Source organism: Anopheles merus, chromosome 2R, assembly GCF_017562075.2.
Source record: "Anopheles merus strain MAF chromosome 2R, AmerM5.1, whole genome shotgun sequence".
In the NCBI taxonomy this organism is placed as follows: Eukaryota; Metazoa; Arthropoda; class Insecta; order Diptera; family Culicidae; genus Anopheles; species Anopheles merus.
In genome coordinates, this window is record NC_054082.1 from 21,460,227 (window position 1) to 21,478,998 (window position 18,772).

General features: G+C 44.4%; 3 protein-coding genes across 9 annotated transcripts in view; 1 reads left to right on the plus strand and 2 right to left on the minus strand.

The window, feature by feature from the left end:
- Positions 1-62: 62 nt before the first annotated feature.
- Positions 63-4,355, minus strand: LOC121589260 (arrestin domain-containing protein 3-like). Its single transcript, XM_041908029.1, has 4 exons — positions 3,678-4,355; positions 3,393-3,572; positions 2,474-2,659; positions 63-857 (listed from the first exon to the last, which is right to left on the minus strand). Exons 1-4 carry the CDS (start codon positions 4,131-4,133, stop codon positions 681-683), a joined length of 999 nt encoding a protein of 332 aa, XP_041763963.1. The 5' UTR covers positions 4,134-4,355; the 3' UTR covers positions 63-680.
- Positions 4,356-7,029: 2,674 nt separating this feature from the next.
- On the plus strand, positions 7,030-8,321 carry LOC121601389 (pyridoxine/pyridoxamine 5'-phosphate oxidase-like). The gene is made up of 3 exons (XM_041930207.1): positions 7,030-7,135; positions 7,201-7,357; positions 7,475-8,321. The coding sequence occupies exons 1-3, from the start codon at positions 7,090-7,092 to the stop codon at positions 7,995-7,997; spliced, it is 726 nt and encodes a 241-aa protein (XP_041786141.1). The 5' UTR covers positions 7,030-7,089; the 3' UTR covers positions 7,998-8,321.
- A 6,962-nt stretch (positions 8,322-15,283) lies between these two features.
- Positions 15,284-18,772, minus strand: part of LOC121601340 (diacylglycerol kinase eta) — a 50,544-nt gene continuing 47,055 nt past the window's right edge. For all 7 annotated transcript variants that reach the window (XM_041930187.1, XM_041930181.1, XM_041930178.1 and 4 more), the window contains 5 exons: positions 18,594-18,737; positions 17,251-18,520; positions 16,600-17,160; positions 16,073-16,506; positions 15,284-15,991 (listed from right to left, as the gene is read on the minus strand). In XM_041930187.1, coding sequence (XP_041786121.1) covers positions 15,458-15,991; positions 16,073-16,506; positions 16,600-17,160; positions 17,251-18,520; positions 18,594-18,737 — 2,943 coding nt within the window. In that variant the 3' untranslated portion in view covers positions 15,284-15,457. The remainder of the gene's footprint in view (positions 15,992-16,072; positions 16,507-16,599; positions 17,161-17,250; positions 18,521-18,593; positions 18,738-18,772) is intronic.

The following is an 18,772-nucleotide window of genomic DNA, read 5'->3' on the forward strand; positions in this document are numbered from 1 at the left end:
TTTAAAAAAAACCGCTGGAACAGCGTACGCATCTTCCCGATCATTACTTCCGTCGCTGCACTAGTTGCCGCGTCCGTACTCGCCCTAGACTTCGGAATTGCTGTTCCGCTAGCGAGTGTTGTCTTAAAATGTAACGCTTTACAAGTGAATGGCTGCCAACGACAGCATCACAGGGTTCGGTGGACGCTTTTACCAGGGTGGAAAGGCAAGAGCTGCCGGGGTCTGAGTGCTGTGAAAATGTGTTTGTGTCGTTCTGTAATAAGATTCTCATCGCTCTGGTCCGCAAATCGAAACGATGCTATGCTGTGCAGTTTCTGTGAGGGGTGGCAGGTGAAACAATCTTGAAGATTATTAAAATCTCTGCATCCCCTTTGCGATGAGCGGTATATCCGGTCATTGCCACAACCGGTCGTTGCATTGCCGTCCTGTGGATCATACTTTATTTCGAGTTGATAGAAATTCGTATGACATTTTATTTTAAAATCTCTAGCTCTTCCGTGCGCTCTCGAACGCTGTACGTGTGGGCTAGGTTGAGTGTTTGCCTCCACCAACTCGTCTTTGCCGTTTAATTAAACGCTTAATCTGCTAACGTACCCACCTACTGTACGAGCTTACAATTTACGTTACTAATCTTGACAGTGACGGATTCCTCACATCCCAGGGCGGTTTGTGTGGCTGCTCTAGTGCAACACTTCGAACGGAGTGCCGCGCGAGACGGGCAACGCGGCCGGATACTGCACGTAGTTGTCCACCCACTCCTGCAGATTTTCATCGTCACGCCGGAACGGGTAGGTGCCGAGCGTGATCGGTATCCGGATAGCTTCCTGGCGCTCCATCAAGTTCGGCTCGACCAGCACCTGAGATGAGGAACACAATGGATGGTATGAGTTGTTGGGGCGCTGGTGGTGGTTGTTAACTAAAACATCAACATCAATCTATTATTTATATTTAACTAACAACATACAGTGAAATCTCTCTAAGATGTAGTTTCTTCAAGATGAATTGTTTCTTTTAGAAGAACATTTTGACGGTCCCTTCATGTTCCATACATTTTATGTCTGTGCAAGATGAATATCTCTCCAAGGCAAATATCCTTGAAGCTGCATATGCGATTTGGCAGCCGAAGTTCTCTGAGATGAATTTTTGGATGATGGTTCGTTTAAAATATTGGTCAAAGGATGCCATGATTTTCTAGTGGTTTCTTGAATACTACATAGCAAAGTGTATGAAGATCAGGTGGTCTCGTCCCATACAAATTGACAACTAATTTCGGAATCAAGAAAAGCTCCTTTTGACAGAATCGGTAAAATGAATTTCCATAGGAACGGCTCGCTTTGTTCTTAGCAATACATACGTAGTACACATTGGTGTCCTCATCGACGGCATTCTTTTGATCCAAAAATGGATTTTAATTAGTTCAGATTTGGTTTAGCTTACAATAAGAAATGTTTGGAGCGCTTTTTAAAGTATTTCATAGCAAATAACGAAGATTCTAAGATTGTTTGTGTATAGGGCAAGTCGTCAGAAAGCTTGTTTGGGGAAATGTTTTCACCCATGCTGTAAAAAAGTGACGTTCAACTTTTGCTATAAAAAACAGGCTATGAGACCACTGATCTTCATACACTTTGATGAATATCTTCAAGTAGATTCATCTTAGGAAATTTCACTGTAGTTTAGAGAGCAATTTACGTAAATCGAGTTTTCTCGACTTTCTAGTTTAATTATACGGAACAGTAATGCTAACATGAATGCATGGTAGTAGCTACTGGAAGCTGTTTGGAATATGGAGAGGTTTTTGAGGTAGCTTAGGATGACAATAGGTGAATTAGAGTTTGGATGATTAGGGGAAATAATTGAAGTTACATGCAACCAAAAGCCTTTACAGTAATAATGTGCTAATGAATGAAACGCGGAGCCGAATGATAGAAAACTGTTGCAGGCATCAGTGGTAAAAGATCATCGTTTTATGCTGTAAGGTTATCCAATCTCAAAGAGCACATCGTATGCACAAGGTATAAACGATATTATATTGTTATTACGTTGTTTTTGTATAAACAATGTGACAGGAGCAGCGTTTACCACGTAAGTCTATTCTTCTCATCTGTTCCACAATATTGTAGTACAGCTGTTGCCACGGATGCCAAGGGAAGTCCACAATAGTGCAAGTTATAATACAATTTGTCCTTTTAACTTTGATAACTTTTAAACCTCATTTCGTTACGAAAATACTAACTGAATATAATACATTTTCCACAGCTTTCTTTAAGTGATTTTGTTAATTTCCTATTAATAAAGTAACAAAAAAAACCCCTATTTATTTCATTCATAGCAAAATCATCGCGGGCTACATGTTGGGCACCTGGGTATAGACTCTTGACTTTGGAGACCCCTGGTATAGACTCAAGATGTTAATGGCGGGTAAGTAAACATAGCCAAACCGATTCTGAGTTAGTCTGTGGCGCAGTATACTTACACACACGCTGTACTGCACCTTGATCAGGTGGCAACCGAGCAGATTGGTCGGCGGCAGTGGCGGCACCGTCAGATGCCCATTCTGCAGCACGTCGCGTCCACCGGACTTTATTTTATCACGCACAACTGCATCCAGCTCACGGCGCTCCTGATGCACCAGCTTACCGTGCACAAAGTATTTTACCGTCTGGTAGGGGTTTCGGCATTTCGAGGCAAATGAAGTGGAGCAGGATGAAATGGAAAGGGAAGAGAAAGAAGCATTACAACGGCAGTACTATTCCATCCGTCCCGTACAAACGAGACCTTCCCTATTCCTGCCATAACGGGCTCGAGGGTTACTTGGATCAGATTTGTACGAGTCTTGCACGAACAGTCCAGGCTAACAATTTTAAGCCTTGGCCATTCGTGATCAACAGTTAATTCATCCATTACAGAGGTTTTTGATATGATCTTATAAAGTAGGCATACTTTCTGGGCATTAATTGTGACATTAAGTGAACCTTGTATGCTTTGTTTGTGCTTTAACAGATTGTCACCCAACGTCACAGAGTGTCCAGAAAGTGTGCTAAAATTATCAGAAACGCTGAAAACCCCTGTATTACTGCTTTGTCATTTACGGCACAGCTAAGTCAGTAAGTTAGTAAGCTAAGTGGGACAAAACTAATTCTGAAACAAAACTGCTTCTCAATCTGACCACCATTCTGTAAAACGGTTTACAACAACCGCCAAAAGCCCTAACACAGCACAATAAAACCATTGTGTGTGGTTAAAATGATTCTCCAGCCGCGCGTCCATAAACAAAAATGTCCAAACTTTGATACCCGTTTTGACCATATAACGTGACAACTCAAACCCGTATGCATGGCCCCCAAGCAAACCTACTAACCAACGCTTGGAGCGCGTGGGACGAACAACCTTACCTCGATGAGTGCATACTTGAGCAGCTTCACGGTCACATTCGTACGGTTGTGAACCTCGCCGGTAAGCAGAATGCTCTCGCCAGGCACGTACGCCCGCTTGTCCAGTCCCACGTTGCAGCGCACCGTGCCGCCAATGTAACCGACGCCTACGCGATGATCGACGTTCGCCTCAAGCGGGCTCTAGCAGGCGAAACACAACAGACAGCAAGCGGGAATTAGCGACTTTCCGTTTACGTATACCAACCATGACCAACACACGCACACACACACAATCACACGACTTACGCTCATGATCGGCACCTCCAGGTTTAAATCGATGGGATTCAGCACGATGAACACCTGCTGGTTTTTGTGCGTGATGCCGGACGTTTCCTGCAGGCTGGTCTTGCAATAGTACTGCACCCAACCGTGCCGGCCGAGAAAGGTGGACGGGAGCGAGACGGGCAGCCCCAGCTTGAACGGGAAGCAGTGGATGCCGGGCGACAGCAGGATCGGCTTGTTGTCGAAATCGTCCAGCAGCTTCATGCGGAAGTCGATGTAGTTTTCCTTATCGTACGACTTGTCACGCCGCCCCTTCGGCACGTGCACGGTACACTCACCCAGCACGTGAAAGTGCAGCCCGAGGACGGCGGTGTCGGCCTGCGTTTCGAGCAGCACTCGCCCGGACAGTACCTGGCCGGGAAGGTACAGCAGGGCGCCACGGTCGAGGATGATTTGGAATTTGGTCAACTTTTTCGACATCGTCGTCGTCGGGATGTTGGATGTTTGGACGGCTCGGCGGGATACGGCGACGATGGTTCGTGCTCCTATAGCTCCCTCTGCTCTACCCAATAAAAACACCAACAATAACAACAAGCGTAACACGTCTGTTACGAATCTCCGAACCAGCAGTAACAGACGGCGGAACTTTTTAAACGCACGGTGTTTCGTGAACGAATCTGAATCCGAACTGAAATGAAACGCGCGTCATGGTGCTGCTCGGCTCTGATGAGAATTCTGAACGGCAGCGGCGGTGGGCGTTCACGGCACAGCTGATGCTGCCTACCTGTGCGAGCCGCGACCGGGTGCCGTCGGCTGGAATAATCTAAATGAGAAAATAGCAATAGAAGAGCGAAGAGTTTAATTCATTCCTACCGCCACCACGACCGACCGACCGTTGGGATCCTGGGTTAATAAGGTGTAGTAATTAAAAAGCTACTGGCGGTTGCTAATCATGCCAAATGGATTTTATTCCCCTTGCGTAACGATTCCACTTCCACTGCTTTCGAATTGCTGCTGCGTAGGGATTCTACAATGTCCAATATCCACTGCTCAATTGAGTGAGTTTGGATTGAAGGTGCGATTAAAATTAACGCACCCGTGAAGGTTGATTCATTTTTTTGTGTTACGTCCCTTACCGATCTGCTCTAAAGAACATGTTCTTGAATTCATTTATAAATTTGAATTTAGCTTCACCAATAGCGTACATTTCAATGAATGAATTGCAATCGTTTATTATGCTGATTGGAGTTTTGTACGAGAATCTACATACTTTTGATGGCTCAGACAGCTTTGCATTGTGTTATCGTATTGATAAGGGTATTGTTTTGTAAGCAGCACTGTATAGATACATATTTGAACATTTTGAATAATTTCAACAATTTTATCAATATTTTAATATTTTAATCAATATAATAACAAAAATGGCGTAAACTGCTTGGTCGCAAACTTCTTAGGCGCAAATTTCTTGGTCGCAAACATGTTAGTCGCTGCAGATATATTGAATCACTTGTTGTGATGAAAAAGATTTGCCGCACATTCTGCAGATAGGCGTTTTTATAGAGAAAGTCCCGACTTTTTAACCACAAGTTGATGTACTGTCGTCCCATGCGCCACAGATTAAGCTTAAACGACTGGAAGATCGAACATCCATAGAGGAAAACATGGTTTGCTCAATAGATGGCGTATTACCACCGACAAACCGACGTGACACTGGCGTTACAAAAGTGTCCCACACGAAAGTACTGTCATTTACCAGTGAGGCGATTGCTTCTGTCAAAGTAAACTCTGTTCACTGCTGCTTCGATGTAAATAACTTTTCTAAATACAAATTGCGAAGGAAGTGTGAGGCAAGATTTTGTGAGAATTATTGGACAAAACACCCAGGAAAATCATTTTATAAGTTTCCAAATCAATGCAAAAGATGTGAGAAGTACATAAAACAATACGCATTGGAATTTGCGAAGAAAAACAAAAAGGGGATTTAGCAGTTTCTTCTCTGTGTCAGTGTAGTAAGCGAATCATTATAGAGATGGCGCTAGTGTTTAACGTATTTTCATTTGAAATAAGGAGACAACATTTGAAGATCATTTTGTTCGAAGTGTCAAGTCGGTTTGTCGGTGGTATTACAACTCATCATTACATTGCTGTCCTTTTCTTGCTGTGTTTCGACAAGTTTCATCTAATCCTGACCTATATAGCTTCTAAATTTTCGAGCAAAAATCTATCTGAATGGTCGTGTGGCTAGACACGTGGGTATCAACACCAACGACCATTACTCAAATCTCACTTGCTTCAATGCTGGTGATTTACATTGGAGTTTAGTATTTAAACAATCGTATCGCCGTTCTAGTTCTAGCGATGCATAACTTCAATGAGAAAATCTATATCAGTACAGAGGGAAAGAGGAAGCTCTCGAAGCGAGGAAAGCGCTCCACTGGTTGGGTATCCCACTAATAGATAACAGATGGCGCCACTAGCTTTTTGCTATTTTTAGAATGCATGAGTCGTTTGCCGTCTGCTTAACGAAGTCTGTCTATATTCCGTTTACGTTCAAAGCCTGAGTCGTTTAGAACCTGTTTAGTGGTCGTTTAGAGGATTTGTGGCACTTGGGAACACCAACGATCAATACAATCAATTCTCAATTGTCATTTACTTGTGCACAGATAGTTCATATAGAAATTAAGTATTTAAACAACAGTATTGCCGTTGTAGTTCTAGCGATTCAAAACTTCAATGCGAAACCGTACCACAGTACAAAGCGCAGATGAAAGCTGTCAATGTGAGGAAAGCTGGTTACGTATTAGCATCGAAACGGTGAGGGCAACGATAGTAGTTAAGCAAATTTTCAATGTCACGAAAAAGTCTAGCGAAAATCTTCAAAAAATCACTCTTTAAAGCGTACACTTAAAAGTAAATAAAAATGTTACCTGAACACTTGTTGTTTTTTTTTTAAATCCTATGCCTCTTTTTTGAAGATGGCGTGGAGGCGTCCATCATTAAATACTAATAAATATTGATTAAAACATTGATAATAGGTAGGTAGGAATTTATTTAATCCTTTTTTTAGTTATTTTTTTTTAATTCATTTTCATTTAAATTTTAAAATAAAAAAAATCTTTATTTAGTAGCATGTTATGCTTCATAATTGAACAAAAAAATCATGATCATAAAATACTCAAATATTATCAATTTTATTAAAAATCATTTGCGGTAAGATCATTGTGGTGCTTGTCACATGCTGCAAAACACGCAGAAACTTATTTGTACACCTAGTATTAACGCCTTTTTTGAACCCTTGCCGTTGCTTGGGCTTCTTACGTCAATCGATGACGTGCGACGAACCGTCAAACTCGATAAACGTCATTCGGTGCGAAAACTTTCGTTCCAAAACAAATCCGAACTTCCCCCGAGCAGTTAGTTGTTATTCTGTTTCTCTATGAGATTAACGCTGCTGAGAAGAATGTCGTTCGTAGATCTTGCGTGTAAGTAGCAAACGATTTTGTGGTTTGTTGGCCTGTTTTCTAATTGCTGCTATTTTCCATTCTAGCGCTCAGAATAAAGTACAAGTCGGAGAAGGAGATCTTTCTAGAATCCAGCATCGAGCGAAAGGAACCGATAAGCCTATTTCGCAAGTGGATGCAAGATGCCGTCGAAACTCCAGAAATCATCGAACCTAACGCTATGTGCTTGGCAACAGCAACAAAGTAAGAGAACAATTGAAAATCGTACATCCGCTTATCTCACTCGTGGGTAGGGTCTGTGGTTACGATGCGATAGACTGATAACGTTATTCTCGCCACTCTTCTTCGCCGCAAACGCAGGGATGCTGTACCGTCGGCACGGTTTGTGCTGCTGAAAGATGTTACCGAGGAAGGCTTTACGTTCTTTACCAACTACGAAAGCCGCAAGGCGGACGAGCTGGCCGAGAATCCCAACGTGGCCCTTGCCTTCTACTGGCTACCGTTGAGACGGTCCGTCCGCATCGAGGGTACGGCCGAGCGTATATCGCGCGAAGCGTCGGAAACCTATTTCCATCAGCGGCCGCGCGCCAGCCAAATCGGTGCCCTGGCCAGCCCGCAGAGCCAACCGATACCGAGCCGGGAGTTTTTGGACAAAAAGGAAAAGGCCATCAAAGAGGAGCTCGGACCGGACACGGAAGTGCCCCTGCCGAACTGGGGCGGCTACATGGTACGCCCGAAAGCGATCGAATTTTGGCAGGGACAGACAAACCGTCTGCACGATCGCATCCGGTTCCGTAAGGCGCTTAAGGAGGGCGAAGCTGTCGATGGAACGCTGCTGCACCAAGGTGAGGAAGGGTGGGTGTACGAACGGCTGGCACCATAGACAGCCGGAACTGGTCGCCGCAATCGAGCGACGGAAGGAGAAAGCAAAAGTCTTCCAACAATCGATAAGAAATACCTGGGCCACTTAGTGGTGTCCTGCATTTTTGTTTTCGGATATTTTGTAAGCAAGAACAAAAAACAACCTCACTGAACTACACACACATTTTGGTTTCCGGAACAATGTTAAACCGGGTTTTCTTTGTTTGTTAGTTTGCTTGTAAGGATTCCTGTTCGACCAGTGGGTAGGGAAAACAAGTCTGTGTTTGACATCGCTTATTTAAATTACAATAAAACCTGTGGGTTTGTTGCAAAACCACGCTCGGAACGCTTCTGCTGTCTGTCTGTCCTCTGCTCTGCGTTAAGGTTGTAACAGTGTTAAATCTCGGGAACAAGTAGTATCCCATTCGAATAAGAAGTAAGAGCGGTAAAACCGTCTACAACAGAGGCGAGATGTTGTTTGAACGGGTTTGTGGGTTCCGGTGCAAGAATTCACCCTCGCACTAATGCTAACTACCTCTCATTCTGCAGTGGCTGTGGTACTATTTATGCCGATTTTGCAATCATTTTCATTTTACCAATTGGGTAGAAAATTAAACTGTCTTTTTTTTAAGGGAGAAGGCGCACTGCACCCCTCAGTAAACTTGTATGAATGAGTAAAAAAGTCGCTTACGTTACTTTTGTATTATTCGTTTTTCGTGTGTCGTACGACACATTGTTTTCTTTCAAATAATTCCCAAAACGAACCACTTTAGAATGTGGGAGAGATGTGTGTAAGTGTTTGAATATTGTTGCTTCCAATCTGGCAATTTTGTCTTTGCTCGAAAAAGGTGGGTATAAAGATTTAAAGAATGCAAAATATCACAGATGTACATTCGTGAAGGAAACTTTCATTTTTGTTTTGTTCGTTTTTGTTATGTGTGCAGTTAGCGGTAAAGATTGGTACAAAATGCAAGTAAGGAAGCTTCGCTGCATGTATGGAACGTTGCATCAGCACAAGTTACTTTAAAAAAACGTAGCAAAACAAGAACCATTGTATGCTATTATTAATCCATCAGAGTGTATGGCGGTTAATTGTACGAAATGTGTGCTTTGTAAGGATTTATGTTTGTCGTATTTAACAGCAGCAGCTGCTCGTATTACATTACATTTTACATACGGATACTAATATATGTGCACTAACACAATCACACACGCACACACCGTTGTGTAAACTGGTTCCTACTCGCTACCTCTAAACAGTATGCTGCTCATCTCAATATAGGGAAATGGAACCAAAATAAACCACGTTTATTTTAGTTTGTTTGAGATCTTCTGGATTTTTGCTATGTGTTTAGATCAAATAAACATAAAACATAAACCAACTCAAATTCTACTAAATAGACGTGGCTAATCTTAACTGAATTTGTGATTTCTAAACAATTATTAAATAACCTTTAACTGTTTCGTGTAAAAGACACAACTCAAGGAGGCTTATATAAATTCGAAAAGAGAGACTATTAGCCATTTGTTTAACATTAAAATACGCAAGATTAGGCGAATAAAACGACAAACTTGTTATTGCGCTACAGCACGCAAAACCAAAAAGCAAATAAAGTATTATAATTTAACATTTTTTCTAATAAACCATCACTATTTGCACACTTATTGATAAGAGAAGCCAAATTTTGCAAAGTCTGCGTCAAACATACCACACCTTGCGGATACAATTTTAAGAACATGCATAGAACCATGTGGTGTTAACGTACTGTCAAACTGCTCAAACCATAGTAATTTGATGTGCAAACTTTAAAAAAGGGAGTTGAAATATTTTTTCTTAAAAAATAAAGACAAATAAATTTACAGAATACAGTGGGATGCTGGATGAATGGTTTTCCGAATATCCGTATTTCTCAGAAACGACAGCTCAACAAAAAGGTGACATAATGTGCCGAGCGGAAAGTTTGAATAATCCACGAAAACCAATAAAATTAAAAAAATTCTAATGTTTTGCTTAAACTTAAACTTAATACATTTTTTCAAAAGATGATGGAAATTGTAAAACTTATACGAATTCGTGTATAAACAACACTCGCGGGTCTCTCATCCATGTTATTCAAGTATACGAGCGAGGTCAAGCCCCGAGTCAAGCTCGGTTAAACCACGTCCCACTGTATACTGTCCAATCTCCTTTTACAAAAATGTGTTCAGTTATTCGTTTAACCATGTCCTGTGTTATAGCAGTAGCTTGATTGCACTAATTCTCATGAGAGTGTTTCTATGGTTGTGTGTGTGTGTGTATGTGTGATAATGTGTACACCTTTTGGTTGGTTAATTACCCGTAGTACTCGACTGCGTTGTTGGTTGCGTTTTACAATTAGACCGAAACATAATGACGACCACAACGATGAGAAACGACACATTGATTACATTAATTCATTCCATCTTTCTGCCTCATTCCAACTCTCTACGCCCCTTACACAGCCTTCCACTGTTAGTATGGTTGATGCATTTTATGTGGCCAGGAATGAGCATGGCGAGTGGGGGGAGGGGGGGGGGTCAGAGGGCACAGAATCGATATAAAACTTTGATTGTGCTTGGGTTTGATTATAATGTTTTGGTTTGTCACTTTTTGGTATTTGGTTCACTTGCTCTTCTGCTCATTGGTCTTTACAGACGAAATGGTGAAACAAATCAGCGGCAATCGAGCACTATTGGTTTGGTACGTTTGCAGGTATCTCGTCATTAAGACGCGACGAGAGAGAGAGAGAGAGAGAGAGAGAGAGAGAGAGAGAGAGAGAGAGAGAGAGAGAGAGAGAGATAGAGGGAGAGAGAGCGAGCAATTGGTCCTTACTTTTTTTTGGAAATAGTATATAGGAGCATAACTTTAAGACGATTACCTATTGCCTGCAGATTATGGTGCTGATCATACGCTTATTCTGTTATGATTAGAAGCATCTGTCATTGGAAAAGTAAGATTTGTTTCACCATTTTAAGCAGAATCAAGAAGGCTAGTCTCTACGCTTGCTTGTCTGCTGTTCTTTTTACTGACACTGTGTCCCCGTCCTTCTCTGAAACTCCACCATACAGTCACTTCACCCATATCGGCTAAAATCTAACAATTGATTAGCTAACCATAAAACATTTATCAAACCACATCATCGCCTACATTCTCTCAGCATCATTCGTCTCCAATACATTGTCCACCACAATGCCATACACATTGTGGGCGACGCCTTCAAACTAAACCAAACCGATCAACAATAGCATCAAACAGACCATGGTGATCAAGGGATGATCGCGGATAGCAGGGGCGGTCCTGTGTCTCATTGCTTCACAGCAGTGTGTACGGTGTTGCTTCCGCTCTAACCGTTCTCGGAATGTGCAGACTTGCCACCAGCTTGCATACAGTTTACAATTACAGCTACAATGATACAATTAATGCCACCAGGGCAGAGGGTTACAATTTTGGTTGTGCATGTACTGCTAATTATATACCGATGCGTTATTAAGTCGCCCATTAGCCAAAAATGTCATACTGTCATTCTTGTTTTTTTTTTTGCTTCTCTATATTATTGCATCGAAATCGTTCCTCAGCTTTGTTCCGTTCCAGCTTTACTCTACAGATTGTTGTGATAAAGCAACAAACCTGAAATTTAGCTTTTCGTCCAATTAGTTACGCTAATTTTCGTAATATTATAAGGTGAAGGAGGGGGAACATAAATGTAATCATACAGATGACACTACCGATTGCGTTGAAACTGATCCATAATATTGCTCATAATAGTTTTTTTTGTTTGTTCACTTATACGGGCTCATGCGGCGGTGACCGTCAACGCCGTGTAGCGTATGTATTGCTATGCTAGTAATGGTAATCGTTATGGCCTCTTGTGTTTGCTACAAACAGCAGTACGATCACGCTAGATCACACTGATATGTAGAGTGTTGTAGAGCAAAGATCTGCACGTTTCCTTTGTCGCTTGTTTCTATTGCAATGTACTTTATGAAATGTTAAAAACTAAAACAAAATCACAAAAGTAATGTACAAAACGGTGCCACGCTAAATCAACGCTATTCCGAACACTGATCACGCACCCCACTCGAATGATTGTTCTTGCTTACAGTACAGGGTAGCGAACACTGCGCTACTACATTACACCACTTCTTGCGTGGATTAAACGAAGAATGAAACATTCTCTTTGTCTTACTGCTCGATTTCCTTTGCTTTGTTTTGCAAATCAAATTCAAAATAGTGATTAAAAGTTGAATGCATTGTTTCTCGTTCCTTGTTTCAGCTTTTTTTTTGCATGATTTGTGTAGACTTCACAATGTATTAACTGATTAACTTGTATGCCTTGCGCTACCGGATATCACACTACCAGAGGGAGAGACAATACTCTAACACACTTAATGCGAAACAGTAAATGATCAACATCTATCTGTTCCATTTTAGACCTAACAAATTTGCCAATATCAGTATCAAGGATATTTGTGGGGTTTGTTTTGTTTAAAGGATTTTTTAAAGGATAGTTATTACTTATTTGTTTCTCTTTTTTATAAGATCAATTGTTTAAATTGTTAATTTTAATCGTAGATTTTCGTAAATTTTTCACATAATTGAAACATATCCCTTAATTCATAGGCATTATGGGTGTAACCATTCCCCCTCTAAATCTCTCTTTCTTTCTCGCATTCTCTCTCTCTCTCTCTCTCTCTTTCTCTCTCTCTCTCTCACTCTCTCTCTCCATTAACACTGTAGCATTCTCTTTCTCGCTCACTTCACAATTCTCTCTACCGCCCAACCACCATCACGTATTACCTTTCTATTGGATATCTTTAACGACTAATGACACTTATCGGTAACTTCATACGAGTTTAGGGTTTTGCATAGCAACCGAAATGGCAAAGAGTCTAGCACACCTCGCCTGAAGGAATCAATGGCACAATCTACTCGATATCAGAAATTTGTATCAAAAACGAAAGGCTTAGATTTTGACCACTTTGTTTCTTTTTGATGCCTCACGGCAGCATACGTTGTTTTTTCCAAAACTGGGGGAAATAATAACATTTGTACGAAAACTATCTTTACGACCGGTAGGTTTGCTTTGCAAAAATGATCGGAAAAAAGGTAACAATTACAGTACAGTTTACATTACTCTGCTAAACTTGCTAACACTACATTATGCTGCGATTTAATTTCCTCGTAAATTTTACTGTGTGATAATATGTGTGTGTATTTTTTTTCTTCTTATTCTGATTCTTATCCTGCCTATAATTTCAAACGATCAACTACACATACTACGATTGTCTTTTTCGAATGGAAAACATTCCAATTGCGGAAAGCGTATTTTAGTTTCAATTGAGATTTATAGTTTTTCTTTTTAGCAATCATATTTATGTCTAATATATCCTTCGTTATTCGTTATTGCGAATAAGGTTCGTTATTTTTGCTTTCAATCTGCAACTGTGCTCTGTTCTTCGTTTTCATGTTTTAGCCTCTATTTTGCTTCTTTTTCTATTTCTTTTCTTACATCGTCCTCGCCTATTGCGCTTTTCGCTGAACATTCCCTGTTACACATGTTTTTTCTTACTAGATATATGATATTAACAACAGTACACTTTACCTCGATCGATCGGTCCCATTTGCACGGTTTGCATTGCAATCGATCCTACACCACTACCGGTGTCTGCACTAGAAGGTGCACACTCTCCACTCGTCCATCGACACTCGTTCTCCTTACCCATTCTATTAAAATCTGGTCTTCGGAATACAGTGATAAATTGATTGAGGAATGTTACTACTACTGTCGTTAGCACGCGGATCGTTAGAATTTAATTTCATGATTTGTTTCATTACGCAGTATTTTTGGTTTTTCTTTGTTTCTTTGTTTTCTTTTTAATTGCATAAGGTTGCAGTTTACTTCCTCCCGCATCTTTGTCCCCTAATCAGCGGTTTCGATTGGTCAGATTGTTCAGATTGTTTGTTTTGTCTCCCGAGCGGGAATTAATTAATATCGGTCATTTTCTTGCCAATCTTGAAGAGTCATTACGGGTACGGCTTAGCATGGAACATCGTTAGTTGTCCACTTGCCCGGGACCTTTCGTGCGTCGTGCCTTTTGGGGGGGCAGAAGCTTACTCGATCCGGCGGGTTGTATATATGTATATTCTATTAGTTTGTATAAGATTTAGTATATCCTTAAACGATAGTTAGTATATTTAACCATGTAAAGTGTATAATTGGTTGCTTTGATCTGTATTTGGTTTTCTGTTCTTTTTTTTCTGGTTTAAATATTCGATGAGATATAACATTGCCCCTGTCCGGCGCATACCCACATAGACTAACTGCTGACTACTAGACGCACTAGATGCACCGCGCTGTTACGTTGGCCCTTTATGCCAGGCCCAATGTTCGGTCACCAATTTCCTTCTATCGATAGCTTAACATGCTAACACACCTAACATAGCTAGCACAGGTGCATTACGCTGCACATTTAATCAATACCACACAATATTAGTAAACATCCAACAGTACTAAACAGGAACACAAAAAATGGCAAAGACCGCAGTTGTGTCAAGTGGTGGCGTTTATGCTTTTGTTTAATTTGTGCATAAAATCTGTGTGTGTGTATATGTGTGGTTGGAATAGTGATCCTTACAGTATAAGGTGGGAAAGGGAACGACGAAGACGCCATAGACGTAAAATGGTATGAACATCGTCGACGGTAGGTTCAAGCAACGATTAAAGGGAGGAAACTAAATCACACACAATCAACAGCCCCAATAGTTTACACTTAACCTAGTCATATTTATATATACATATACATGCATATAACTCTATACGATGTGTATAACTGTTAGTGTGGGTATAACGAGATCGTTTGTTTGCTTATTCCTTATAGATGTATATAATATGCTGATATATTGATAGGCTGCCATTTAACACAAAACATGCCTCATTTCTGGGCTTATTTCGTGATTTATTTTACCTTTACAGCAACAAGTGTTGTAAAGGATTGGAAATGGAAAATTGGGAGGAAAACAGCCCTAGACATGCCACCATTGCTAATGATAAATGCGGACGCAGGAAGATATAAGATACTAACACTGTCTGCACTCATCAGTCGGTGCAGCAGGTCTTCTTTTCTTTTTCTCGTTTGGCCTTACAAGCTAAACTCTTACGTTTAACGATGCTTACGATAGGTTACGATGCGCTTGCTACTAAACACGACAGATAACAAAGTCTTTCAGTTGCTTTTATCGAAGTTTTAGTTATGTCTTCAAGTTTTTTTGTTTGTTAGATATATCTTCTTCTGCTCCATTTCGATTGTGTCCCACTAGTTGTGGTTGCTTAAGAATGGTCATAAATTAAGGTTTCGATTTGTTTCGTTGATGTAGCGCGATGTTCCTTAGCTTGGCTCACTGCAAGGGGCTAAGCCATCAGCGGTGATTGAGAGAAAGCCCAACCCATCGTCCACTGGTGACATCTATCCTGTTCCAAGATCTTTGATCGCCTGCAAAATGCGCTTCACATGGCCAACCTTGGTCACGCCCAGGTCCTTCAGATCGCGGCGCGCCAGCGTTAGCAGCTCCTTGCCGCGTATGTCGTTCTTGATGAAGCTGTCCACGTACTCGGCCAGCTGCATCGCCTCTAGCCAGGTGACGACCTCACCCACCCCCCAGTTGCTGACGGTTTCGCGCGACGTAGTGCCGGCCGCTTTCGGGCCGGCACCGCTCAGGGCGGGGCTGTGGTGCGAGCTGTGCCCGGTGCGGAACCGCAACCAGAACGGTTTCTGCTTCTTGCGATGATCGATCTCCTCGTTCGGGGCTAGCACGTTCAGATACACCTTCGTTTCGCCCGTATCGGACGACTGCTGCAGCGAGCACTTGCCCAGCTCCATCTCCATGTTGGCGAGCGACACGCTCAGCTTGGTTTCCAGATCTTCGCGCAGTATCAGGCTGTGGCTGCGCTCGCGCAACAGCTCGCACGTGTCCTCGTACAGCTGCCGGGCGCAACGAACCTGCGCAGGGAAGAAGGCATGATAAGAAAGAGCGTACGGTACAAACCACTGGAGGTAGCTGCTTGCTTCCCTCAACCTTACCAACTGGGTCAGCTGTCGGCGAAGGTTTGGTCCCTCGATGATTTTGCCCCCCGGGTGGATCGACTCCAGCGCGTCCGCCGTCTTCGACGCCACCACGTACAGGTTCGGCTGCAGCGATGGGTGCGAGATGATCAGAAACTTCACCCACTTCACGAGCGTGCTGACGCACTCGATAAAGTTCAGCAGCAGGTACGTCTCGCGCTCGGAGAACATGTCCTCGGACGGCGCGACGTGATGCTCGGACGCGGTCGACGGTTGCTCCCGGGCGATGCTGATGCTGTGCTGGCGCTGCTTCTCCTGCCAGCTCTTCAGCGACACCTCCAGGCTGCGGTTGCGGCACAGCATCTGCACCCGGTTCTTGTGTATGATGCGTATCATGCCGGGCGGCTGCAGCCACGCCTCCCCGTCCACCTGTATCGGCACGCACTCTTCGCCTGCACAGATGCGCCAAATAGGAAGAAAAAGAAAAAAACAGGAGTGTTGTTACCAAACTCAGTACAAGCTGCACCAGCGATGTTTCCACCTACCAAGGATGTTGATCTGCACGCTCTGGCACTGGGCTATCCGGTGGTGCTGCAGGTTGATAAGCCGCGAGGCGGCCATCTGCACCGAGCCGAACACGGCCACCACCTCCAGGATGCGGTCGTCGAAGCTCTGCGCCAGGAAGCAGTCGTCCTCCTTCTTGCTGCCCCAGAAGTTCGTACCGCCCATGAAGCTCGGTATGTTCAGCACCACGATGCCCTGCAGCGACGGCAGCGGGATGCGCTGCCCGTCGCACTCGAGCTGCACCTTCTGCTCGAGGTTTTTGTACGTCTTCTGCAGCCACTGCTTCGAGCCGAGCACGCCGTACCACATGTAGTTCTTGGCCCGCGACCGGCACTTCTCCGGGTGCTCCTCGCGCTTGTTGTGGAAGTCGAGCGAAATCTTCGCATCGATACCGATGCCGAAGTAGTTGTTCATGACCGCCTTCTCGTAGTACCCCTCCAGCAGCGTTTCGTCCGGATCCATCAGCGGGCTGACCGCGGCACACAGCGTGTCCGCGTTCGCCAGCAAGCACTTCGATATGAAGCCCGTACCGGTGCTTACGTCTGCAATGGGGAAAAAAAGGGATGGAATTGTATAACGTGCATGCCTTAACAACGTCAACGACTAGCATCCCTCCCTGTTGCCATACTTACTCGGCCAGGACGGCAGCCGGACGAGCGGATTGATGATGGGCAGCTTCTTCACGCGCTCCTCCTTTTCCTCCTTCTTTCTCTCTTCCGCATCCTTGTCCGTCCCGAACAGGCCCAGGTTGGAGCTGAAGATGTTGCTCTTCGAGCTGCCCAAACCCTCCGGCTTGAACAGCAGGCTGCCGCTGCTGATGCGCCGGGACGCGGCCGGCGAGCAGTTCAGGAAGCGGATGTGCTCCGAGTCGAACCCGAGCAGGTTCGGGTTGTTGTTCGAGTGGCGCCGATTGATGTCGATTTCGCGCGGCGCCAGCAGGTTCGGCGTATGCTCCGAGTGGCGCCGTATGTCCGGCACGCGCAGCGACCGCAGCTCGTCGCTGATGGCCGGCGAGGGCGGCTCCACCACCACGTTGATCGTGGGAATGCCCGGCAGCTGGAAGCTTTTCTCGCTACGGTCGTCCTTCTCGTGCTCATCGTCCCGCCCGAGCAAACTCTCGTCCCCGTCCTCATCCTCTTCCTCCTTCTCTTCCTCCTCCTCTTCCTCCTCCTCTTCCTCCTCTTCCTCCTCATCGTCTTCCTCGCCCTCTTCATCGTCATCCGCGTGGGCGCGGTGCCGCGGCCGCGACTCCTCGTTCTCGCTCAACGACCGCTCGCCTAGCTCATCGTCCGGCAGGCTTTCGTCCTCATCTTCCGCGTTCGCCGCCGACACCAGCTTCCGGTACTCGAAGCCGGACGACCGCACGGTGTCCGTCTCCGACACGGACACGTCGGACGGGGAACCGTGCACCGGCAGCAGGTTGCGCGCAAAGCTTTTGATGTTTTCGTACTCGTTCTCGCCGACCGACAGCCGGTTGGCGTACCGTTGCGGGCCGAGGTTACGCACGGCACCGCCACGGTGCGGACGCTTGAAGCTTTTACGCGCGATGTCGTTGCCCTCGACAAACTTGGCCAGGCTGCAGAACCGTGGTTCCTTCACCTTCTGGTCGTCGCACCGATTGTCGATGTCGAAGACGCGGTTCTCGAACCCGCACTGGTCGAGCTCGACCGGCTCGGACGCGGCGGCGACGGTGCGCTTGCCCTTGAAGCTTCGCCGCTTGGTGTGCTCGAGCGTGCAGAGTGTGGTCGTGTCCTCCGTGATGGTGTTGTCCTGCAGGGCGCCCAGCAGGTCCTGCCCCAGCACCGAGCTGATGTCGTCCATCAGGCTTTCGCCGTGCAGGGCTTCCGTCGTGTCGCTCGTTTCCGGCGAATCGATATGGCTGAAGCGATCGTTGTCCAGATCCTGCGAAGGAACCGGATGGTTATCGTGGCTGTCACACATACACACACACACACACACACACACACATACTAACCTGTATAATGTCACCCACATGAACCTGCGAGTTGTTATCTGATTGTCTGTCCAGTATCTCCGACGTGACGCTACATTCTTCGTTGCTTATTGCTGAAAGAATATCACTGCCATCGCCCGGGACCTCATCGGAGGACGAACGCTCCTGTCAAGATCGAACGTTGACTGGTTAACTAAGAA